At 38.5% G+C, this 26,895-nt stretch overlaps 1 protein-coding gene across 1 annotated transcript in view; it reads right to left on the reverse strand.

Moving 5' to 3' along the window:
* KIF13B (kinesin family member 13B) overlaps window positions 1–26,538 on the reverse strand; it is a 199,515-nt gene extending 172,977 nt beyond the window's left edge. Inside the window, exons 1-2 of the mRNA XM_044225037.1 lie at window positions 26,409–26,538; window positions 9,732–9,825 (exon numbers count right to left, since the gene is read on the reverse strand). Of these exons, the coding sequence (XP_044080972.1) occupies window positions 9,732–9,825; window positions 26,409–26,463 (149 nt within the window). The 5' untranslated portion in view covers window positions 26,464–26,538. The remainder of the gene's footprint in view (window positions 1–9,731; window positions 9,826–26,408) is intronic.
* Between the last annotated feature and the right edge of the window lie 357 nt (window positions 26,539–26,895).

Raw genomic sequence — 26,895 nt, forward strand, 5'->3', positions numbered from 1 at the left:
GAGGAAGCAGGCTCCCCGCCGAGCAGAGAGTCCGACGTGGGACTCGATCCCAGGACCCCGAGATCATGACCTGAGCCGAAGGCAGCGGCTTAACCCTCTGAGCCACCCAGGCGCCCCGATCATTGTATTTTTTAAGGGGGCGAAATCATCTAAAATTTCTGAGTACACTAAACAATGCTTCCCCCTCTTTAGTCTGACATAATCAGGGTAGACAGGCTCCCCCAAGGAAGAGCCTCCTTATGAAATTAAAACATACCACATACTGTTCTCCAGAGGAGTAAATTTTATTTGGGCAGAATTATTAGCCTCACTCAAGTCATTTCACAGCAGAGAGAACAAACAGGTCTATTGTACATACCATAATTACATTTTGCATGACTTCCTTCAATTAAAATCTTTACTTAAATTAGTAACCATATAGCAGTAGAGAAATTTTAAAAGTCATTATCTAATATGACCTAATGATGCCTTCCACTAACAAGGAATTACTCTGAAAATGACTTCGGATATTTCAAAGCAGTTAGCGGCATTAGGCCCTCTCCTAGGCAGCATTACTCAGTACATCTGCAAGAGAAATGTATGTGCATGTGTCAGCCTCACTATACTCTGCATATTTGAATATATCTGCATATACTCATTCTTCTACCAGGATCAGAGTAGTACGAACCTCCAAAGAAGGGCCTGAGTGTGCTTTGCTCATGTTAGTTACTAATGACTTGACGAACCTGATGTCTAGTATAAAATAAGAAGGAATAAAAAGAACTTTAATGACCTTACCAGTACTGATTGAGATCAACATCTCAGATATTCTCACTACACTGGCAGCTATCATCTTCATATGTATCAATTAAACTTCAGGTTAAACATGATCATATGGAAAAAAGAGGGAAGCACCACAGCTTTACTATAAAACAGAAAAACTCTGCATATCTGTGCCATTTATGGCTAGTTCCATCCATGTTGAAGAGACTTTCCTACATGTACTAAAGAACAGGCCATCTCACATAATACCAAAGAAATCAGTGTTCAGATTAATTAAGGTCTTAAGTCCAACTCTCAAATGTTTTCTCCTTCAGAAAACTCTCACCTTCAAATCTTACACTTGGTGGGGCAGGGTAAAAAAGAATTATAAGAGAGACTCCCAAGTCAGTGTATTAACTCTTATCCTGTTACACACACACACACACACACACACACACACTCACAAATGACAGAAAACACAGAACTAAAGAGGAAAGTGGATTAACGGATCTAGGGACGAAACAATGCAATTTTTCCTGAGAATTTCCTTCCCTTTTGGGTTTCAGTTCTGGTGTTTAAAGCAGCACCTCTCAGTGCACACAGCTCAGTGATCCATAGTCTCCTCAAAGAGTTGGAAGGACACTAAAACAATTTCACTGCTTCTCTTGCTGGGAAGTCACAACAAACAACGGATGAGGAGAGAAAAGCTTTTGTTTTGGGTTGGTTTTTTCAGAAAGAAGAAAGAAGGAACAGAATATTTGGTAAAATACCAACATTTAGCTTTCCTCCCCAAGATGAACTCACACTTTTTTTTCTTTAGCTTTTAAGAATCAGGCATTAGGCAGCTTTTCTTGCTCACAGGTCCTGTCTATGTTTTAAATAAATTAATTAATAAATATCAGGCCTTAATCCGTATAAGCAGTCAATCTTTGAGTCACATAATTGACCTTTTACTAGAAAAAATTCACTTTGCTTACACATAGTGGTATGCAAACAATTTACAAATAAATATATATATTTATATATCAAAATATATTGAAAATATAAAGAAATACAAGAAAGAGATAAAAAAACAACTTCAGAGCTCCTGGGTGGCTCAGTTGGTTAAGCGACTGCCTTCAGCTCAGGTCATGATCCTGGAGTCCCAGGATCGAGTCCTGCATCAGGATCCCTGCTCAGCAGGGTATCTGCTTCTCCCCCTGACCCTCTCTCCTCTCATGCTCTCCCTCTCTCTCATTCTGTCAAATAAATAAATAAATAAATCTTAAAAAAAAAAAAGTATTAAAAATGTTTAGGTTAAAACATAAAAGTGTTTTATTCTTTAAACCCCCTTACATACTATTATTTTTTAAAATATGCTTGATTTTTAAAAACCTGTCAAGAAGTATGGCTCAGTAGAAAAGTATATTAGAACCTGGGGTTCCAAATTAGCAGCCAAGGGGTGAACCTAGCCAAGACTTGTTTTGTTTGGACAGCACAATGTTTTGTTTTGCTTTTTAGCTGTAATTTGAATGCCTTCGGGCAGAGTATGCACTCTCCAATTAGCCAGAGTCACCAACATTTTTTCCTTTTCAGTACATGAAGAGTTCCTTAAAACCTTAAGAAATTGGAATCTGCATACACTGCTGGTGGGAATGTAAAATGGTGCAGCTGCCTTGGGAAAGTCTGGCAGCTCCTCAAAATGTTAAGCATGGAGTTACTATATGATCCAGCAATTCCACTTCAAGATATCTACCTAAGAGAAATGAAAACATATGTCCACACAAAGACCAACACAAATGTTCACAGCGGCATTACTCATAATAGCCAAAATGTGGAAAAAAAAAACCAAATATCCATCAGCTGATGAATGGATAAACCAAACGGAATACAACGAAATATTATTCCACCATAAAAAAAATGTAGTACTGATAAATGCGACTTGGATAAACCCCAAACACATTATGCTAAGTAAAAGAAACCAATCACAGAAGACCATGTGCTGTATTATTTCATTTATAAGAAATGTCAAAATTGGCAAATCACAAATCTATGGAGACAGAAAGTTGAGTAACAGAATGATTAAAATGTCATAAAATTGGATCATGATGCTGGCTGTACAACTCTAAATATAATAAAAACCACTGAACTGTTCACTTCAAAGGAGATGAATTATATAGCATATTTTTTACATTTCAATAAAGTAATTTAAAAATAAATACACCAAAGGCATCAATCCAGTTCTTAGAGTCTGTGATTTAATGCCTAAATCTGATTTTTAAATTGTTGTGTGGTAAGACAACATGGTTCTTGAGGTAACAACTACTTTCAGAATAATACTGATATTTGCCTTTTTCACTATGCTGATACTAGCCCTCATGATGCAAAAACAATGGCGGCTAAAAGAACTGGCACTTTTGGCACAGTGACACCAAAGTCTACTGGTTACTAGTGGTCATTACATCTTCACTGCCACACACCCAGAGCCAAAAAAGGAAAAAGTCTTTTCTCACTTCAGGATGTCCTTGATAAGGAAGAAAAATTGTGAATTTTATTCAATCTCTACTCTTGAAACACATCTTTTTTAAAATTACATGTGGGAGGGGTGCCTGGGTGGCTCAGGCAGTTAAGCATCCAACTCCTGGTTTCAGCTCAGGCCATGGTCTCAGGGTCCTGAGATTGGCCCCACAACCAATGGGCTCCATGCTCACAAAGGAGTCTGCCTGGGATTCTCTCCCTCTCCCTTTGTCCTTCCCTTGGCTCACTGGCTCCCTCTCTCGCTCTCCCTAAAAAAATAAACAAATAAAATCTTTTATAAATAAATATAATCACATGTGACAAAATGGGAAGTGACCATGAAGCACCTCCGCTTCATACTAAAATATAAAAGGTGTGATTCCATGAGTTGTGAGCCAAACTAGTCACTTTTTTAATAGAACACCATTTTTAATAGAAATAACTATCAGTTCCTACGGGAAAATGCATTCCCATTTCCAAATTCACCTATATATAACTTTAATAAAACAACTGCTTCATAAAATGGGAGCTGCCACTCTCCGCAGGAAATCACACCTTACTTCCTTTTAAAACAATATTAGTATTAAAAAAAATATATATATATATTAGGATTTCAATTAACTTGAGCCAGAGTTAGAGGGAAAGGCCTGTTTTGTGGGCAGAAGAGGGAGGGAATAAGGCAAAAGGCAGAAGAGAAACGTTAGCCTAAGAAACTATTTTGCCTTATGATGGTGACAGGCTAACTAACATTAACATTTATTACAGGTTAAAAGTTTAACAAGTTTTAAGAGTTTGTTTTAATTCAAAAAAAATAAGGCTTAAATATTTACTCAGCTATTTAAAAGGGGACTGTTCTAGGGACACCTGGCTGGCTCAGTCGCAAGAGTGTACGACTCTTGATCTTGGAGTTGTGAGTTCAAGCTCCACCCTGGGTGCGGAGATTACTTATATAAATAAACTTTAAAAAGGGGGGCGCTGTTCTATACCATGGTATTACTTATAACTAGTTACAAAAGGGACTTAAAGTGCTCCTAAATGCAAAGATTCCAATGTTGAGAATTACACTTGCAAAAATCTACTACAATAGATAATGAATTGGTCATTTCTTAGCCCTAAAAGATAATTTGTAAACATGTCGCTGATGAAGATCTAAAAAATCCCAAGGACCAGTCTGAAAAACTAAACTGATGCAGGGCAAAAAAGTAATTTCAAAAAGACTAAGTCTAGGGGCGCCTGGGTGGCTCAGTGGGTTAAGCCGCTGCCTTCGGCTCAGGTCATGATCTCAGGATCCTGGGATCGAGCCCCGCATCAGGCTCTCCGCTCAGCAGGGAGCCTGCTTCCTCCTCTCTCTCTCTCTCTGCCTGCCTCTCTGCCTACTTGTGATCTCTCTCTGTCAAATAAATAAATAAAATCTTTAAAAAAAAAAAAAAGACTAAGTCTAAGACTTAGTCTAAGCGGTGTGGTGCAACAGAAGGAAAAATACAGTAAACCTAGGAGTGTATAGCTAGTACTCCACACGTAAGAAAAAGATGGATCTGGTGGATGCAAGTCTATCAGTCTGAAGCATTTGACCAGAGTTTCTTAAAATAGAAAGACTTTGTCCTTAATCTTTTCCCTATTTTATAAAATGTCCCTTTGTTCTCACCATACGCTAAATCAATGTTTTGACCTGGTTTCCCAAGTCAGTTGATATTTTATTAACTATAAACATCAAATTAGGGGTCATAGCTCTCTAACACATGGCACGTTATTCCTTAAGAGCCCCCATCAACTTGAGGCAAACATAAAATTAAGTTTTTCACTTTGTAAAGCTGAAATTTTTACAGAACTAATTTTTCTTATTTTTTAATTTTTTTTTTTAATTTTTGAGAGAGGACATGTGGGGTGGGGGTTGGGGAAGAGGGGCTGAGGGAGAGGGAGAGAATCTTAAGCAGGTTCTGAACTCACGCAGAGCCCAACAGTGGGCTCAATCTCATGATCCTGAAACTAGCAACAGTTACGAAGAAATCAAGAGTCGGACATCCAAACAACTGAGCCACCCAGGCACCCCTAGAACCAGATAATTATTTGGTAAGTATGCACACTCTAGTATTGAACTGAATGTATTTTGATTTAAAAAATTTTACTTCCTTTATGAAAGTATATTACAGCTCACCAAACATCACAAATACAACCCATTTCTAACAGTAATATTTAAAGTAATAACTAACATTTATATAAGGTTTATTGTATACCAGGCACTGCCATTTTATATATTTTAACTTGTTTTAATTGTCATAACCTATCTCCTCTTTACCAATGAATAAACTGAGGCAGAGGATAATTAAGTAACCTGCTCCATAGCATACATGGTTAAGTGTTAAAAGTGATATTCAATCCAGGATTTCTGGCTCCAAAGTCAGGATTCTTAATCTCTTAGCCTTGTGTTACCAGTTTTCTGATTTTTAAGCATCTTATTTTTCAGAACAGTTTTGGAATTCCATATATAGCAGAGCAAGAAATGTTTCCCAAATTCTCATGATTAAGCTATTTTTTTTCAAAGATTTATTTATTTATTTGAGAGAGAGAGAGAGAGAGAGAGAGATCACAAGTAGGCAGAGAGACAGGCAGAGAGAGAGAGAGGAAGGGAAGCAGGCTCCCTGCTGATCAGAGAGCCCAATGTGGGACTCGATCCCAGGACCCTGAGATCACGACCTGAGCTGAAGGCAGCGGCTTAACCCACTGAGCCACCCAGGCGCCCCGATTAAGCTATTAAACTAGAAATGGTTTACCCACTCATTTAACCATGGCTTCTATGGGTATTAATAAGCACAAACATCAAATCATGAAACTATCAGAAATTAATACAAAATTAATCAGAAAAATATATAAACCATTATTTTAAAATGTACATATGTCCACTTTCAAAGTATACTAACTTGAGTTGTAAGTACACATATAAAATTAGTCACGGTTTTAGATTAATAAAATTGGATACTATTCTAGAAGCATGGATTTTATAGCTTTTAAAGAAAAAATATTAATTTTAGCTTTTCTGACTACTAATTTATTTTTTTTAAGACTTTATTTATTTATTAGTCAGAGAGAGAGAGAGAGCGAGCGAGCACAGGCAGAGTGGCAGGCAGAGGCAGAGGGCGAAGGAGGCTCCCTGCCGAGCAAGGAGCCCGATGTGGGACTCGATCCCAGGTTACCGGGATCATGACCTGAGCTGAAGGCAGCCGCTTAACCAACTGAGCCACCCAGGCGTCCTCTGACTACTAATTTAAAATGTCTCAAATCACTTACATGTTAACTCTAAATTCTTAACTCTCTCGTTATATAGCTCCTATAAAACATAACTTGTTTTATGGATTAGTCATTCTACAAACTAGACTATAATGAACCTCATATCACATAAAATAGTTTTAATTTATGTTTTCTTCCGATTTTTCTTCACATTTAATGAAGCCAACCTGTACCACTGGACCGCTACATTCCAAAATTTCTATTTTCTCTTTTCACCTTGATAGCATATTAAAAGAAAAAGCACTTCTCAAAAGGCAATCTTTTATTATACTAACAATGTTCTTTTTTTTATGTCTATATTTTTTAGTAACCTCTACACCCAATGTGGGGCTTGAACTCACAACCCAGAGATCAAGAGTCACATGCTCTTCCAAATGAGCCAGGCAAGTAGCCCAGCAATGTTCTTGGTTTTTATCTGGGTGCCACTTATAGGAGTTATGTTCAACTTATGAAAATTCATCAAGCTAAATACACTTCACTCTATAAAAGCTGTTTTTTAAAAATCTGTGCTTAACTTTACTTCATAAAAACCCAAAACATACCAACCTTATTGGAAGTTGTCATTTTTTAAAGTTTTTTATCCAACCCTGTACAGCACTGAATGATATTCAATTTGTATCTGCAGCATATGGAAAAAAGAGCTATCCAAGATACTCTATAGAACCAGAACAGCTATTTAATTCTTTCACAGACCCCTGAGATTTAAAGACCTCAAAAGGAAAGAAAATATATTTTTCAGCTTTCACGTTGTCATTTTATTCTCACAACAACTTTATCAGGTAGATACTATCACACACTTGTGGCAGACCGTATTTTCCCAGGGCAGCCACAATAACACATATCCCATCCTAAAGGCTTTTCTTATGTGACACTGATGCTCCTCCATTACAGATGAGCCTATATTTTCTCTTCTGGAAATTGTTTAGAGCTTTAGATCAGCCTTGAGTAAGAAAAGATGACAAGAAGATACTGGGTGACTGGTGACTCCCAAGGTTAGGACATAAAAGGCAATGCTACTTTCACCCGGCTTTCTCGCTCTCTCAAGACACCTGCCCTTGGAACCTGCCAGATGGTGAGCAGGTATTCTGCCTACTGCCTCAGCTACACCTCCAGCCAACAGGCAGCATCAACCACCAGATCTGGGTGACCCACCCTTCTCCAGATGATTCCAATCCCCTACCTTCAAGTCTTCCAGCTATGCCCCAGACAGCATGAGGCAGAGATAAGCCATCCCTGTCTGAATTCCGGGCCCACAGAGACCATGAGATAATAAATGATCACTATTGCCTTAAGCCATTAAGCTTCTAAAGATAACTGGTTATGCATCAATATAAAACTTAGAAAACTGAAACACTTTATAAATAAGGAACACAGGGGGGCACCTGGGTGGCTCAGTGGGTTAAGCCGCTGCCTTCGGCTCAGGTCATGATCTCAGGGTCCTGGGATCGAGTCCCGCATCGGGCTCTCTGCTCGGCAGGGAGCCTGCTTCCTCCTCTCTCTCTCTGCCTGTCTCTCTGCCTACTTGTGATCTCTCTCTGTCAAATAAATAAATAAAATCTTTAAAAAAAAAAAAAAATAAAATAAGGAACACAGGTAGGTAACCACACTACCAAGTGGCAAAGCCAGAATTTGAATCCAAGTCAGCCTACAGGTAAAGCCTACAATCATCCTACCAAAGGATATTGCCTCCAAGTTTTTCAGAGGTAACCCACTTCCAAATAAAGCAACAATCTCCAGAATTAAAATTCCAAGAGCAATAAACAGCCTCTACTATTAGTAATTTCATTTAATACTCAGAACAATAGATCAATCAGCAAGCTCAAAATCCTAGCATCATTTTTGACACATCTATACCCTTTACACTCTAATAACTTCATATCTGATAGTACCCATAACCTAGTGACACTTATGAAGCAGCCCTACATCAAAGACGGTAAGATCAAACAATTACAGAGCACTTTACAAAACATTTTAGCAATCATTTGATCTTCAGAAAACACTTCTTTGAGATTGGTAAGGCATATACCATACAGATAAGACTCAAAAAAGTTAAAAATAACTAGCTACTTGTTTAGATACTACTACTTAAAAACAACATAGTTAAGTAAGGGTTTGATTTAAGATTTTCTGACTCCAGGTCTGTAATGCCCTTTCAACTCAATGACTCAACCTGAAACAACATTTATGGAGTGCCTTCTGTATGTATTTCCATGCACAACATTGTCTCTACAAGTTTAAGTATCTACTTCATGCAAAGCACCATGAAGGTACTGTCTCTCTAATTTGTATAATTTACTTCCAGGGTCAGTAGAAAAACATCTCTGAAATCAAGCTGATCTCTATAAAAAGCCAGTCTTTCCCCAGTTGCAACCATTCTCTCTACACAGCCAACTGACTTTTCCTAATCCACTCCCTTAACCATGTTAAGATGTCAAAGATGACATCTTACCATAAAAATATAGGTCAAATTCCCTTATCGGCTTTCAAGGTCTTCTGTAATCTGAACCTAGCCTGTTTGATTAAATTAACTCCCCTGTGCTTGCTGAGAAAAAACAAATGAATCTCTAGTTTCTTCCCCAAATTCGCTTTTTTTACACTTTCTGGCCCTTCCTTTTGTTCATATTATCATCCAAATCCAGAAGTGATTCATCTTCAACCCCTGACAGAGAGGTTTTTCCCTCCAAGACCTTAAAAATCCACTTTAGAGCCACAAGCAGCAAATCCAATACAATGCATAATAATTCAGTTAAGTAAAACAGACCACAGTTTACAGGGGATTTAGAGGAAGGGAATCCTGAAAATGGAGGAATGCCCTGAGGAGGAAAGAGCACCTGAAATGGGCTCTAACAGGATTCGAAGCGGCAGAAGTAGAAACAACCTAAAGGTCTTCTCTTCTACCCTACTTTTTTCATCTACATCTTACTAATAATCTTCTAGCTGGTACTGTCTCCTTCAAGAAGGCTTCCTCAGTTACTCCACCTTCTAACCTAAAGCTCTCTCCTCTGAGCTTCTGATACAATTGCTATCTACAACACTTGTTCTGGCACTTAGTCATTCCATATTACAGACATCACCTCTTTTACTCGACAGCTAAGTCTCTACACAGTAATGAAGCATTTGTTATCTCCTAAGCTGAACTCAGCTTAGTAGCCATTATGGTTTTCAGTCATTCAGAAATCCATTGAACATAATACTGTTTCTTAACTTACCGGGCATCTCCTTTGGAAAGATTAGTATTTACAGGACTAAGTATAACCTTGTTTGCATCTACATCCACCACACATTTGGTATGCAAGTCAATTTCTGTAGAGAAAAAAGAAACAGAGAAAATGGTTATTTTTAAAGTTATTTATTTCAGAAAAATCATTTGAGAAAAACACAATACTCCTTCACGATAAAAACACTCAACAAACTAGGAATAAAAGGGAACTTCTCAACCTGATAAAGGACATTCACAAAAACCTACAGCCAATGTCATGCTTAGTGGTTTACCTTAGAGGCTTACCCTGGAACATTAGGAATAAGACAAGGAAGTTCTATGGCTACAGTTTCTATTCAACATTGTTCTAGAAGTTCTGGTCAGGGCAGTTAGGCAAGATAAATAAAAAGGACCCAGATTGAAAAGAATGAAGTAAAACTATCTCCATTTACAATATCATCTTGTACATAGAAAATCCTAAGGAATTCATTTAAAAACTACTAGAATAAACAAGTCTTGCAAAATTGTAGGATATAAGACCAGCATACACTAATCAATTGTACTTCTATACACCAGCAATAAAAAACCCAGAAATGGAGTTAAGAAAACAATTATAATAGCATTAAAAAGACTTAGCTACTTCGAAATAAATTTAAAAGAAGTACAAGATTTGTATAATGAAAATTCCAAAACACTATTGAAAGAAATTCAACATTTAAATAAATGGAAAGTTATTTTACATTCATGAACTGAAAGACTTAATACTATTAAGATGGCAATACATCCAAATTGGTCTACAAGATTCAAGGTAATCCCTATCAAAATCCCATGGTAACCTTTTCTTTTCTTTTTTTTTAACCAAGCTGATCCTAAATATGTACAGAAATGCATGAGACCCAGAACAGCCAAATGTTCTTTAAAAAGAACAAAGTATGGGGCACCTGGGTGGCTCAGTGGGTTAAAGCCTCTGCCTTTGGCTCAGGTCATGATCCCAGGGTCCTGGGATCGAGCCCCGCATCGGGCTCTCTGCTCAGTGAGGAGCCTGCTTACTCCTCTCTCTCTGCCTGCCTCTCTGTCTACTTGTGATCTGTCAAATAAATAAATAAAAATCTTTAAAAAAATAAAAAAATAAAAATAAAAAAGAACAACGTAGAAAGACCACACTCACTAATGTCAAACTTAACCACAAAGCTACATAATCAAGATGGTGCTATACTATTATAAGGATAGAAGGACAGGCATATAGGACACAGACAATCCTGAAAGATACTGTCACATTTATGGCCAAAGATTTTGACAAGACAATCCAGTGTGAAAATTACAGTCTTCTCAGAAAAGGGTGGTGGGACAAGTGGATATCCACATGCAAAGAGAATGAACACCATACATAAAAATTAATTCCAAAAGATCACAGACATAAATGTGTAAGAGCTAAAACTATAAAACTCTTAGAAGAAAACATAAGGGTAAACTCACATGATGCTGGCTTAGGTAATGATTTCTCAGACACTAAAAGCTCAAGCAACAATAAAAAAAAAAAAATAGGGGCACCTGGGTGGCTCAGTGGGTTAAGCCTCAGCCTTTGGCTTGGGTCATGATCTCAGGGTCCTGGGATCGAGCCCCACATCGGGCTCTTTGATCAGCAGAGAGTCTGCTTCCCCCTCTCTCTCTGCCTCTTTGCCTGCTTGTGATCTCTCTCTCTCTCTCTCTCTCTGTCAAATAAATAAATAAGAACCTTTAAAAAAAAAAACAATAAAAAATAGATAAATTGGACAGCATCAAAACAAAAAACTCTTGTACTTCAAAGGACGCTGTCAAGAGAGTAAAATGACAATCCACAGAATCAAACAAATCTGTAAATAATTTGTAAATTATGTATCTAATAAGGGACTTGTATCAGGAAACATCAAGAATTCTTACAACTCAGTAATAAAAAGACAATCCAATTTTTAAATGGGCAATGGATCTGAGTACGTATCTCTCCAAAAAAAGATACAAAAATGGCCAATAAGCAAAGAGATGCTCAAAATCATTACACATTGGGAAATGTAAATTAGAAATACAGTAAGATACAACTTCACACCCACAGGCATAACTACTGTCAAAAAGACAGATAATAACAAGTGTTAGGGAGGATGTGGAGAGATTGGAACCTTCATACATTATTGATGGGAATGTAAATGGTGTAGTTACTTTGCAAAACAGCCTAGCAGTTCCTCAAAAGGTTAAACAGAAAGCTGGCATATGACCTGTCAATTCCACTCCTAGGTATATATTATCTAAGAAATATATTGTATTGTATTATATTATATTTATTATATTATATTATATATATATTATTAGAACTAGATCCACATAAAAGTTTGTACATAAATGTTCATAATGCTAGTATTGGGCTATTCATAACAGCCAAAAAAATGGAACAATTCAAATGTCTATCAACTAATGAATGGATAAATGTCTATCAACTAATGAATGAATAAATTTAGTACATCCATAAAATGGAACACTATTTCACAATTTAAAGGAATAAGGTACTGATACATACTACAACATGAACAAAGCTTGTGTGAAGTCAAAGAAACCAGTTACAAAATACCACGTTATATGATTCTATTCATTTGAAATGTCCAGAATATGCAAACAGAGACAGAAAATAGACTAGTTACTGCCTATGGCTGGGGAGTAACTGCTAATGGGTATGGTGTTTTGTTTATTTTTAACTGAGGTATAACTGACATACAATATTATGAGTTTCAGGTATACAACATGATTCCCTATTTGTATATATTGCAAAATGCTCACCACATAAGGCTAATTAACATCTGTCACCATATATAATTACAAAAAAATGTTTCCATTATGAGAACTTTAAAGATCTACTCTCTTAGCAACCTTCAAATATGCAATACAATATCACTAACTATAGTCACCATGTGGTTACATGGGTATAGTTTTCTTTTGGGGTATGAAGACGTACTAAAATTGATTGCTGATAACTGCACAATTATGTGAGCATGATAAAAACCACTGAAATGGCTGAATTGTATTATATGTGAATTGTATCTCAATAAAGCTGTTTTTTTTCTTTTTCAATAAAGTTATTTTTTAAAAAGTATAGGTTGTAGCATATTTATGTTTTCATATTTTTATATATATTTTTAAGATTTATTAGGGAGAGAGAGTGTGAGCAGGGGTGGGCAGAGGGAGAGGGAAAAAGACAATCTCAAGAAGACTCCACGATTAGCACAGAGCCCCATGTTGGGCTTGATCTCATGACCCTGATATCATGACGTGAGCCAAAAGCAAGAGTAGGATGCTCAACTAATTGGGCCACTCAGGCACCCCTCATATTTTTATACTCTTATATTTTTCTGACCTGAAGTATGAAACTGTTTGCCTTATCCCCATTACCAAAAGATAAGCTCTAAGGAAAGGAGCTGCACTATACTGGAGCTATTTTGTATTTCCCAAAGAGCCTTGGCCAAATGTCAATGTCATATTCATTATAACTCAAGAGTATTTCCATTGCCAGGAAAGGTCATTTCTTTTTTTCATCTTAACTTACATAACTGAGACAAATACCAAAAAGCAAAATTTAAAATTTCCCTCCCTGTACCTGCCACAACTTTTCTTATATTGGTTTTTCTACAATTGTTCTCAAAGATACACTCTAGAAGTACAAAAAACTAAGCAGTCTTTCTTTTAGCCAATACATTTTTCAGGGGAAAAAAAAAAACTGAAAGGAAAACTACTGAGCTATGTTTTGCCTAGGTGTAGAAGACTAATCCCAAAGCAGCACATGTTCTACTCTGATCAACTAGCACTAAAGTCTATAGGCCCACAGCTCAAGAAAGTTCGCAATCATAATACTCTGTTAATACTACTCCTTAATGGTTTCTGACCACATTGTATTGCCTGGCCCCTTACAGTCAAATCTGTATTATACACAAATGTATTATCGATTCTCCGGAAATTGCACTGTGTGACTCAGAATCTACCATCTCACCACCCACCACAAAGTTAGTTATTAGTGTCTTGCAAGAATGTTTGGTTTAAGCAAAGGAGTTGCATATACAGTTCTGTATACAGAAGTATACATTAGAATGCATGCCTGAAAAACTGTAAATCAAATATTTTCTCACTAAGTGATCAGTCTTCATTTCAAATGATCTTGAATTGAGAAGGGATCCAAAACTTTTCCTTCACTATTTCTATGCTTTTTCCCTATCCTCTTCACAGCTCCTCCCTTCTCTGTCTCCTAACCTCATTAGATAGAACCAATAATTTGGAAACATTAAAAGGCATGATAAAGGAACCAATCCTGGGAATATCCTATATAATACACAGAATCACCTAATAACTAATATATTCAATGGAAATTCATTTTGTCCTAAAGATTAAAGGCCACCCATGAAAGGTGGCCTTTAAAATATAAACACTATCTTCATTTCAGTAGCTCCATTTTATCAAACAAAATTCCCATTCTGATTTTGTTGATTGATGGACAGATATTAAAACAAGGCTGTTTAGAATATGGGTAGTACATCTAGGACACACACACCCAAGCAAATAAGTGCAGTGAGATTTGAAAAAAGTTTAAGGGTCAGATATACAAGAAACATTTAATATAAGTGCTATAGCTAGAGTACCATTAAATATTAGTTGGTTGAATTCAAGTATACTGCAAAAGGGGCGCCTGGCTCATTCAGTCAGTAGAGCATGCAACTCTTAATCTCAGGACTGTAAGTTCGAACCCCACGCTCAGTGTACAGATTACTTAAAAATAAATTCTTTAAAAAACAAAAACTACAGGGGCGCCTGGATGGCTCAGTCGTTAAGCATCTGCCTTCAGCTCACGTCATGATCCCAGGGTCCTGGGATTGGCCCAACATCAGGCTCCCTGCTTGGCAGGAAGCCCGCTTCTCCCTTTTCCACTCACCCTGCTTGTGTTCCCTCTCTCACTGTCTCTCTCTCTCTCTGTCAAATAAATAAATAAAATCTTTAAAATTTAATTAATTAATTAATTTAAAAATTACATTGCGACAAGATTCTGATTATGACACTTCCTCCATTTAAAACTTCTTGTTCTATGCTGCTTAGAAAACAAGCAGTAATTAAATAATAGAAATAAATGTAGGCCTTAAATTTAATCTAAATTTTAAAAACTAAACAAAAGGATTTTTAGATTATATTTATTTATTTGTCAGAGAGAGAGAGAGCAAGCACAAGCAGGGGGAACAGCAGACAGAGGCAGAAGCAGGCTCCCCACCGAGCAAGAAGCCCAACACAGGACTTGATGCCAGGACCCTGGGACCCTGAACTAAGCCAAAGGCAGATGCTTAACCAATTGAGCCACCCAGGCATCCCAAAAAAACAAAAAAAAAAAATTTTTAAAACACCTACCAAAAATCCAAAAGATAAACAGCTTCCTCTTAGTTTAGAACAATACTTAGATTAAAAAGATAAGGACCTAGCTGCTATGAGCTGCATTTGCAAAATCAACATTAAAGAATATCCAAGTTCACGGCAGTCTTCACAACAGCCAAAAAGTGGCCACAATCCAAGTGTCCATCGATGAATGAATGGAAAAACAAAATGTGGTATACTTCAATGGAATATTATTCAACCTTAAAAAGGAATGAAATTTTGCTAAAATGTGGATGAGCCCTTGACATTTTGCCAAGTGAGACAGCTAGACAAATACTATATGATTCCACTTAAATGAGGTACCTAGAGTAGTCATATTCATTGAGATAGAAAGTAAGATGGTAGATGCCAGGGGCTGGGTTTACCGGGCAATGGAGGAGTTTCATGGTTACAGAGTTTCAGTTTTACAAGATTAAAACATTCTAGATGTGGAGAGGGGTGCTAGTTTCATAACAAGTTAATGCCACTAAACTGTACACTTAAAAGTGGTTTAAGATGATAAATTTTATATTATATATACTTTACCACAATAAAAAAAATAGCACTAAATGCTCACCATTATTTTAATAAATAACACATGGACAACAGTTTATTCCTAGGGAAGTCTATAATAATGAGATTGGGTTTTAACTAGTACTATGTCTAAAAACCAATAAAAAACCAGAGTGATCTTAAAGTTAAGTAATCCTATAAGTTTAGTATCCTGACTAATGAACCTCTATCATACTTAGAACCATGAATACTTTGATGTATCCATGAGTCCTTAGAAAAAAGAAAGAAATTTACTCCACTAACATTAAAGATCCCATATTACTTCCCAAACACGATCCTTTTCTAGGTCAAGCTCTTCAAGAGGAATATTAAAATATTAACAGCTGACAATTCAGCTTACTCAGCCAGCAAATTAGTCACCCTGTAAAAGTGAACAATAATTTGAAACAAGTCTTCCTTCAACACACAAATCAGCTATGGCTCATTCCTCAATGACATCATAGTGAAAGATGGGCAGGGTTTGGGATACTCCCTTTACATAACTCATGTTCCATCTGAGGAAATGCATCATTCTCAGTGTGAATAAAGTAAGTTGAGTTGCCCATTTAATAACTATTTTCTAATTTTCCAGAAAATTACTAATAATTTTCAAACCAAATATACTACTCAGAAATATAAATGTACCTCCCTTTACCTCCCAATCACATTCCTAAAAAGCTAACTGTAATCACTCAAAATCAATAGTCAATTGATTTTTGACAAGAGTGCCAAGACAATCCAATGGGGAAAAAGTATAGTCATTTCAACAAATGGTGCTGGGACCACTGGATATTCACATGTAATAGAATGAAACTGAACCTCTACCTCACATCACATTCAAAACTTAACTCCAAATGGATCGAAGACTTAAATACAAAGTCTAAAACTACAAAACTCTTAGAAGAAAATACAGGCATAAATCCACATAACCTTGAGTTAGGTCATGATTCCTTACATATGACTTCAAATGCACAAGCAACAAAAGATAAACTGGACCATATCAAAATGAAAAACTTTCGTGCTGCAAGGGCATCTGGATGGCTTAGTTGGTGGAGCATGTAACTTCTGATCTCAGGGTTGTGAGTCTGACACCCACATTAAGTGTAGAGGTTACTTAAAAATAAAATCTTAAAAACAAAAAAAAAAAAAAAAAAGAAAAGAAAAAAAAAAGTTTTGTCCTTTAAAAGACACCAAGAACAAACAAACAAAAAAAAATACCAAGAACAGAATGAAAAGGCAACTCACAATAATCAAGAAAAGAGTTCTCTGATAAGGGACTTGGCATTCAAAAAACATAAATAATTCTACCAGTTCAATAATAAAAAGACAACCCAAATTTTAAAATGATAGTTTGAGAGGCACCTGGGTGGTTAAGTCAGTTGAGCATGCAACTTTGATCTCGGCTCAGATCTTTTTTTTTTTTTTTTCATTTTTAAAATATTTATTTACTTGAGAGAAAGAGATGGCAAGCAGGGGGAGCGGCATAGGGAGAGGGAAAGAGAAAGAGAATCCTCAAATAGACTCCCAGCTGAGCTGAGCACCCAGCCCAGTGGGGGCTCAATCCCAGGACCCTGAGATCATGATGTGAACTGAAAGAATAGTCAGCCACTTCACCAACTTAGCTACCCAGGTGCCCCTCAGATCAGTTCTGGACCTCAGGGTCATGCACTAGGCTTGACACTGAACGTGGAATCTACTGAAAAAAATAAAAATAGGGACACCTGGGTGGCTCAGTGAGTTAAGCATCTGCCTTTGGCTCAGGTCATGATCCTGGGGTCCTGGGATCAAATCCTGCATTGGGCTCCCTGCTCGGCAGGAACCCTGCTTCTCCCTCGGCTTGTGCACTTGCTCTCTCTCTCTGTCTCTCTCTGGCAAATAAATAAAATACTTTTTTAAATAAGTAAGTAAATAAATAAATAAATAAATAATAAAATAAAATGATAGTTTGAATAGAAATCTCTCCAAAGCATAACAAATAGCATGGAGAACATGGGGAGATAGAGAGGAGAAGGGAGTTGGGGGAAATTGGAAGGGGAGGTGAACCATGAGAGACTATGGACTCTGAAAAACAATCTGAGGGTTTTGAAGGGGCAGGGGGTGGGAGGTCAGGGTACCAGGTGGTGGGCATTATAGAGGGATTGCATGGAGCACTGGGTGTGGTGCAAAAATAATGAATACTGTTATGCTGAAAATAAAAAATAAATTAAAAAAGAAAAAAGAAATCTCTCCAAAGATCTACAAATAGCCAATGAACACATGAAAAGATGTTCAACATCATTAGATACTGGAGAAATGAAAATCGAAACTACTGTGAGATACTACTTCACACACACTAGGATAGCAATATTCAAAAAGACAGACAAAGCTAGTATTGGCAAGGACATGGAGAAATTGGAACTTTCATACATGGTTGGTGAGAACATAAAATGATTCAGTCACGTTGGAAAACAATTTAGCAGTTCCTCAAAATTCAGAGTTACTTATATGACCCAGAAATTCCACTTCTATTTATATATACACTCAAAAGAAATAAAAATATACATCCACACAAAAGGTTATACACAAATGTTCACAGCAGTATTATTCATAACAGCCAAAAAGTGGAAACAAGCCAAATGCCGATCAACTAATGAACGAGTAAACAAATGCAGCATATCCATATCATGTAATATTACTCAACTTTAAAAAGGAATGAGTACTGACTCATGCTACAACATGCCAAAAACCTGAATACATTATACTAAGTGAAGAAAGTCAGATACAAAAGTCCACATATCGTTTGATTCCATTTATATGAAATGCCCAGATAGGCGAATCCATAGAGTCAAGAAGTAGAGCAGTGGTTGCCAGGGGCAGAGAAGAGGGATGGGTGTGTGTTGGGGGAGGGAGGTAGACAGAATGCTAGTGGGGACAGAATCTCTCTGTGGAATGATGAAAATGTTCTGCAAATGGATAATGGTGATGGTTGCACAACTCTGCAAATACACTAAAACCACTAACTTGTACACTTTTGATGAATTATTATCTCAAAAAAATTAGAAAGAATGATCCCACTACCCTCAATAGATACAAAATATGGTTAGAGTTCTTCAATTACATTTCCAAACAATCATTACTTCAAAGATCCCAGCCAAACCAATCCTTCTCACTCTCAAATAACAACCTCAGAATCTACCTCATCAAGAAAATTATGCACTCCAGGCCTTTGCCATTATATAATTATCCTCTTCTTCCCAAATTTAAAAAATTTCCTTCTCTATTGCCTTGGTCTATAATGAGGCTCAAACATCTCATTAAAAAGGTCTGTTCCTAGGTACAACTCCAGATACCACTCTCTACCCTTCCCTTCTAAATGGATTTTCTTGAAAGAAACTTGTATATTCACTACCACCATACTGGCAACCCACTTATTTCTCAGCACTAATTCATTCATTCAATCAAAATTATTCTGAAAATTACCACTGACTGCCATGATGCCTAATCCACTGAACAGTTATTACATGCCATTCTTGTGATATCTGACTACCAACTATTCATTCTTTGACACATTTTCTCTCTGGGCTTCCATATTACCTTTTATTTTTCTTTAGTATTTATTTATTTATCTGAGAGAGACAGAACAAGTGGGAGAGGCAGAGGGAGAAAGAGAGAGAATCTCAAGCAGACTCTGCGCCCATTCCACGTGAAGCTTGATCTCACAACCCTGAGATACAACCTGAGTTGAAACCAAGAGTCAGCCTCTTAACTGACTGTGCCACTCAGATGTCCCCTGGGCTTCCCTATTACTTTTATCTGCTTCTCCTAGTCTCTCTTCTTGACCTCTGTGACCACCTTCTTCTTCACACACTCTTTAATTTGGTATTCTATCTACTACCTACAGTAATGACTCCCAAATGTGTGACTCTACACACATCTCTAGAGTTCCTTAGATTTTGACTCATATGCAACAGCATTCTGGATCCAACCACTTAACTACACTTCAGAGATCCAAAACTCAATAAATATGTTGAGTTTTTTGCAGGAATACATATCGTATTCATATTTGTAGGTGTAGTACACAGCATGTGATAAAGGCTAAATACTTGAATGTCTAAGAATAAAACTCATCATTTCCTACACTTCCACCTTAAAACCTGCTTCTCCTGTATTTCTTTTTGAAGCTTTGCAGTCTTCCTATATTTCCTAAATTTCAGTTGCTTCCCCACTGCCTTTACACATTCTTGCTGGGTATATAGCAATATATGGCCTAGAATGCTAGGCAATAGATGCTTTTTACCCAGACTCTCTCTCAGGACTGTGTTTGTAGCCAGCAACCTTGTGGGACAAGGTCTTCCTCTAGGACAAAGAGCAGGTTTGCTTATTACCACTTAAAACTGTGGATTCCCCAAGCTGAGTGTTCCTCAGAAGTAACACAAACCTACTACTTAAACAGCAGCCATCTGGACTCTCCACACCCTTGTGGATTGGCAAGCAAGGGGAGCTACTCTCACTGTTTACCATGCCATGAGTAAGTCCTCTGACCCAGAAGTCCCACGGACCAGTAACTATCTAACTTACTAGCCTTCAAGCAGGGTAAAAACACACAGATTAATTCCAACAACTTGTGTTTTGTACCTCACCTAACATGTCTCCCTCCCTGCCCATTGTCTCCAGCATAGTCCTTACCATTCTCAAGTCTCATTCCCATTCTTTAATTCGTACTGCACTGGCATCTCTGTGTACATATGTTCTTGTAATTGACTGTGCATCTCTTGTTACTAACAAGACAGTGAGTTCCTTTGGTCAAAGATCATGACTTCTGCCTCTCATGTATCCCGTACACCTTTGAAAATTATGCAAACTCAAGAATACAAGGTCCCTTTAAAGACCATCATGTCAAAATCAGCAGTAAAAGCACAGGCTTTAATGGCACAGCAGGTCTTGCAATTCTGGAGAAGTTTACTTAACCCCCTCTGAGATTCTGTTAAGTGAGAATTCCATAAACTACCTTCTAAATTTTGTTTGAGGAAGAAAAAGTACTCAACTCTGTAGATCACAAACAGAAAGCTCTCAGAAAGAAGTAGCTATTGTTCTTTTCTTCAATCAACACATATTGAATAAGCTAACAGCATCTTTTAAAGACATCTACAGCACCTGAAAGCTCAAGCCCAGAACCAATTAAGTCATGGATTTCTGTCCCACAGATCAGTTAGTGTCACACAATTCCCCATAAATTACACTGCTCATCTTTGCCAAGTTTTTTTTTTTTTTTAACGTGCTCTGTTGAACACAAGGGGAACCTGATCAGCAAGCTGAGAGATCGATAATAATCCATTTCCACTCAATAAACATCTCCATTCATCAGCTTAATGAATAGTTTTGTCAGTGGTTTTCTCCATCTTCAGACCTTAAGGACTGGAAAAGTTAGACATTAGTCATTGCTTTGTGGAGATGAGGGGGTAAAAGTAAAAGCCAACTCAGACAAATTTTTGTTTTATCATATAAATGTGTACTCTCTTCTTCAAAAGCCTCTGGCCTTGTATGGATAAATCTCAATTTCAGTCATTGAGTGCACAGTAGAAACAAAACAATGTTGTAATAGATGTGTGTCTCATTCTCCATGAGCCTATCAAGCAGATGCTAGAAAACAAGGATCTTCTGTTTTAGAAAGTATGTCAGAAATTTCCATCCACAGCCATCCTCGACTCCAATATCAGTTATCTCTCTGACACCACTAATGACCTCAGGGTCCAAACCACCTTCTTGTTTTCGAATCTCCTTGCTACCGAGCCCCTTTATTTCCTAAGGATCACCTGTGTCTTCACAGACTGCCAGCGTATTCTCTCAGCTTCCTACTTCCTCAGTTTTACCCTGCCTTCTGGGTCCCGACTGCTTATCTAAGTTCCATCAGCCTAATTCTTCCTATGCACATGGCTTCATTTTCACCACCCTTAAATGTAACCCACCTATGCCCTGAATCGGGCATCTACCAAGGTTTTTGATCCTGCTCTAAGACCAGGCAATCTTCCTCCTTCTGCCAGTGTCTGAGATCCATGCGAAGTTCTACAGAGCTAAACAGATGGACCATCCACCCTAACCCTGACTTCTGGGCCTAGCTAGCACTCAGGGCTCCCTTAAATTCCACCCTACCTTTCTAATCTCATCCTTTGCTAGTCAAGCTCACAGAACCCTCCTTTCTGTCAAGCTTATCCTGTCTCTGCCGCCTAAACTTGCCTGGTTCATTCCTGTCTCTGTGCCTTTGCTCTCAAACCATACTTCCTCCCCAACGACCCAACACTCTCCCCTCATCTGCTACCATGCACCCGTTCTGATCATAAGCTTCCTCCCTCCACATCAACTGAGGTTCTCCCTCCCCAGAGAAGCCTTCCCTGATCACCGGGCTTCCAGAGATCTTCCACTCTTCTGGATTTCTGTTTCCCGATCACTCACCTGACAATCTGCGATAGGTGTTTGTTTACCTTTTAATCCTATCTTTTCATAGGAGAGCCATTTCCTCATGAGCATGAACCATAAAAAGCTGAACACTACAATAGCAGTCAACACTAAGAATTTTCAGGACATAGGAGTCTCCCAACAGGAACAAGCAATCCCATTTTTTCATGTTTCTTTCTAGCCCTTGCCCATTCCTGTTGACATTTTACACAGTAAGAATCATAATAGCAGGGCTCCAAGGTGGCTCAGTGGGTTAGACCTCTGCCTTCGGCTCGGGTCGTGACCTCGGGGTCCTTGGATCGAGCCCCACATCGGGCTCTCTGCTCAGTGGAGAGCCTGCTTCCCTTCCTCTCTCTCTGCCTGCCTCTCTGTCTACTTGTAGTCTATGTATGTCAAATGGATAAATAAAATCTTTAAAAAAAAAAAAAGAATCATAATAGCAGATTCAACCATACAGTCACACATAATGTTTTCCATTTTGCTTTTTCTGCTAACAGAGAAAACTGTCTTCCTTGGTAAAAGTTGCTGATTTTCATCATTTTTAATATCTACATAACAATCTTTCCACTGAGATTCTCAACCATGATTTACTTAAGCACTGACTTCTGTCAGACGGTACTTTCTTCTTTCTGTCTTTGTGCCTTTCACTGTATCAAGTACTATAAAATGCAAAGTAATCCCTTGAGAAATACCTGTTGAAATATATTTATTATCCATGTTCCCTAACAACTGAAATAAACTATTTCACTATTTTTCTCTCCAGCTAAATACCTAATGTAATTCTTGGTTTCACTACCTTAGGCTAGGTAGATAGGAAAGGTATTTTCCAAACACTTTTGATGTAAATGTATTTATTTTGGTAGTTAATCTTACACATATTTAACCATGGGAAGTCCCTTGCAGAAAGGCAACAAGATCCTGTAATATCTAACACAAGCTAGACATCTGGCAGGCACTCAGTAAATAGTAAATATTTTTAAAACCATCTGAAGTTATAAAACATCAAATTCCTAAACAGGAGAGTGTCACTGATCTAGTTAATACCATTGATAATGCTTGTAAACCTTTCAGTTCATTTAGTAATTAAACTGGCTAATAATGTATGAATGGGTGTTCCTTAAAGTATATAGAAAAACACAACCGGAGTTATCTGGTGAGTTGTCCAAGTCTGAAAAACAGCATGAAAAACCAAACAATATCTGCAACAAGAACTTCAAGATCTCCTGACGAATCAAGTTTACAGCTTTCCTTCAGCTTGTTTAAGGACATATTACAGATGAAGAACAGCAAAAAGAAGTTGTAATATTAAAAGTAAAATTACATATGCATGTGAACACAAACTAGAATGAAAATAAAAAAATGAGACTGAATTGTTAAAATGGAAAGATGCTGCAGACTTTTCCCCTTTTATTTTGCTAGTGCAATGTTAAAATATATAACAAGAAAAATATTACTGACAAAAGCATATTCATTAGCCATTATAATTCTTGCTATTATCAAACGAGGGCATAATGCTTAATGTTGAAGTAACAATGTTTCCCTAACCCACACATAATTTAGTAAAAAAGACTGAAACTCTTACTTCCATGATAAATGTTAAATAGAAAACCAATGAACTCCCTTAACACCTTAGCACAGATACTGAATCACATGAAGAACTTAATGGTACGCTAGAAGCTTCTTGCAAATTTAAGTTTTCCTCAAAAAGAAGCCAATATGATTACAAATATTAGAATCTATACAGCAAAACTTCATCAGCCTGGTAACCCATTCTCTTCTCATTCTTATTTGTGAAGAGTGATTTCTGAGGTTGCATCCTGAACTGATATGCTAAAAGAGAAATAATTATGACTGAAAGTTTACTATTTGTTATAATTAGACACTACTACTTACTTAATATACTAAATTTTCCCAGAAGTAATTATTAGTCAAAGTAATGGGATTCTTTTCAAAATTACTGGAAAGGAAATACATTTCTATTTTAGTCTTTTTAAACAAATGCCAGGTAGCAGTTTAAAGATCACTGGCTTTAGGATAGCCTGGCTGGCTCAGTCAGCAGAGTATGCGACTCTTGATCTTGGAGTTCTAAGTTCAAACCCCATGCTGGATATGGAGATTACTTAAAAATGAAATCTTAAAAAAAAAAAAAAAAAGGAAAAAAATCACTAGCTTTAGAATTCCACTACTGTGTATTCCATTATGTCTAGATTTACGTAAATGACAACGTCATGATGAAATAGAAATAGAACCAGTAACCTTAATTATCATGGTAATCACAGCAAAAAGAAGTCCATATGCATTCAGGAAATACAAAGTTAGGTAAGAGACAGCACTAAATGAAGGGGGAAACAGTTTACCACAATAAAGCACTTCTATTAATAGAGTAATGGATCCATGTACAAACCTTAATTTTGAAATGAATTCACCCAAAGGAACAGCTAACATCCATTCCACAGCTTAAATTTTTATTATTCTGTGTGACCCTGGAAACTCTGATCCTGCCAATTATTACAATCTAACTAAATGACAATTTATAACAATAGCACTTCCCCCAAAAAACTGAAATTCATGGGGGGAGGGGAACAGGGAAGGAATCTAATTATCTGAGATAGGTCTTTTGTGATGGCTGGTTAGCTGCATCTTTTTAGCACTGACATTTCCAAGTTTTTTGTGAAAAAGGCAATTTTAAGAATGTGCTGATACCATACTTTCAGAATCAAATCCCAGATAACAATGTTATGTGGCTTACTTTTTCCTGATTTTTTAATCATTGTGATGGTAATAAATTTGAATAAAGATGCCTGAGCACTTAAGAACAGAAACTTCTGAAAACTTTCCGAGTTGATTTTTGTCAAAGGAAAGATTGAAGATCCCAAACATGTACTAGTTTAAGTTCATTTAGGGAGAAGGAGGGAGGAACTCTTCTATGTCACACAACAGACTTAAACTGACCTAGCAGGGACAGGAGGAATCACCAACTCCAACAGAAGAGATGAGTTAGAAGAGAAATAAACCAACTTCCAAAAGGACAACCCAACAAAACATACTGCCAACAGGTTGATCTGTGTATCTCAATATATACAAAAGACAGCAAAGAAAAGGAAAAGCAGAAAACAACTTAAAATTTCTACAGATTCAACACTTGATTATGAACATATAAGCTGCAAAAACATCTTAGAAGTGATTCTGATACAAGATTTTGATTAGTTAAGTCTTACCAATTGAAAAGTCATCTGCTGGGATAAGTGATCTCAATAACAGCCTCGGATAGAAAGTGTTTTCAAATATATTACCTCATTTAAAGTTACTTGCCCAATCACGCTGCTACTTAAGCATTAAAGTCAAGGCCCAGCCCACCTCCTCTTGGTACTTCGAGTTGGGGGTTCTCGTCACTCCATTTGTCTAACTAAAGTTGATTTAAAATGTACTCGGTTTATCTGCTTTCTCTACCCTCCCTGCAGAATTGAGAGAATGTCTGAAAGATACAATTTCACAAGAATCTTGGCACTTAAACTATTTATTGTTGAGAGATGACGAATATGACTGCAAGCAAAAACAAAACTATCTCAACAGTCAAAAAAAGGGGGGGTGGTGGTGGAAGGGTATCTCTTTCGCCCAACTTCAGTCAAAGTCTTCACAATTCTTTATGACCGTCCTGCCTAAACGTACATAAAGTGAAAACCGCAGACGAGGAATTTTTGCACTTGAGTGCTTTCTCAGGAGTAAAACCAAATTCCCTGCCATTTTTTCCTGCCACGGACCACAAAAGTTCAGGGTTGGGGTGACTGGGCCAGAAACGTGGGGCCTCAGGGTCCCTGGCTGTCCCAGCCAGGCTGGTGGGGTGAGGACCCGAGGGGCGGGGGCCACTCTGACAGCTGGCAAGGAGAAAGCGGGGGACACAGCCGGGAAGGAGCAAGGGGCAGCGGCCGGGGGGGGGGTGGGGAGCGAGACGGGGGCGAGGGACCAGAGCGCTCTCCCGCAAGTGCAGGGGAGGCGAGAGGGCGAAAGGGCGACGGGGCGGGGCGGGTCAGGCGCGCCGGCGGAAGGGGCAGCGGACCGGGACGTGGGGCCCGCCGCGCCCGGGACGCGGTGCGGGCGAGGGGAGGGGCGTCCCCGAGCAGGACAGGCGGGCGAGGGGGAAGAGGTTTCGGGGCGCGCCGGCCGCTCTCTCGACTAGACTCGGACTGCAGGGGCGGGGTCCGACGGACCCCACACAGCGGCCGCGGCTGAGGAAAGGGCGCGCCAGGCACCTGCCGCCTCCACCGTCACGGCCCCGGGCGGGCTCGGCTCTCACCTCTCCGGTTCATGGGCCGGATCCGCACGGCCACTTTCACTTTGGAGTCCCCCATCCTGCTGCCGCCGAGGCTCTCCCTCGGCTTCCGTCTGCCGCGGCCACCGGGCAACTCTTCGGGGCTGGCCGGGCGGGAGGGGGCTGCGGGAGGGAGGGGCGGGGAGGAGCGGGGAGGGGGCGGGGCCGGGGCCGGGGCGGGGCGGGGCGGGGCAGGTCGCCGGGCTCCCGGCGCGTTCTCGCTGCATGACGGGACTTGTAGTCCTTGAACGTGGTCGAGGGCAGGACAGCTTCGGAGGGGCTCGGGCGGGAGAAATCAGGCGCGCTTCGCTGTCTGGAACGGGTGAATACCCCCCTGCTTCTACACCATTCTGCTCTCAGAGCTAGTATTGAAACCTAAGCCGTCGATAAGCTGATATCGCACCTGAAAACAGAGTTGAATAGATGGCATTGGAGACCTTGAGAGCGACCTCTTCAGACTTATTTCCTAACA

Source organism: Neovison vison, chromosome 11, assembly GCF_020171115.1.
Source record: "Neovison vison isolate M4711 chromosome 11, ASM_NN_V1, whole genome shotgun sequence".
NCBI classification, from domain to species: Eukaryota; Metazoa; Chordata; class Mammalia; order Carnivora; family Mustelidae; genus Neogale; species Neogale vison.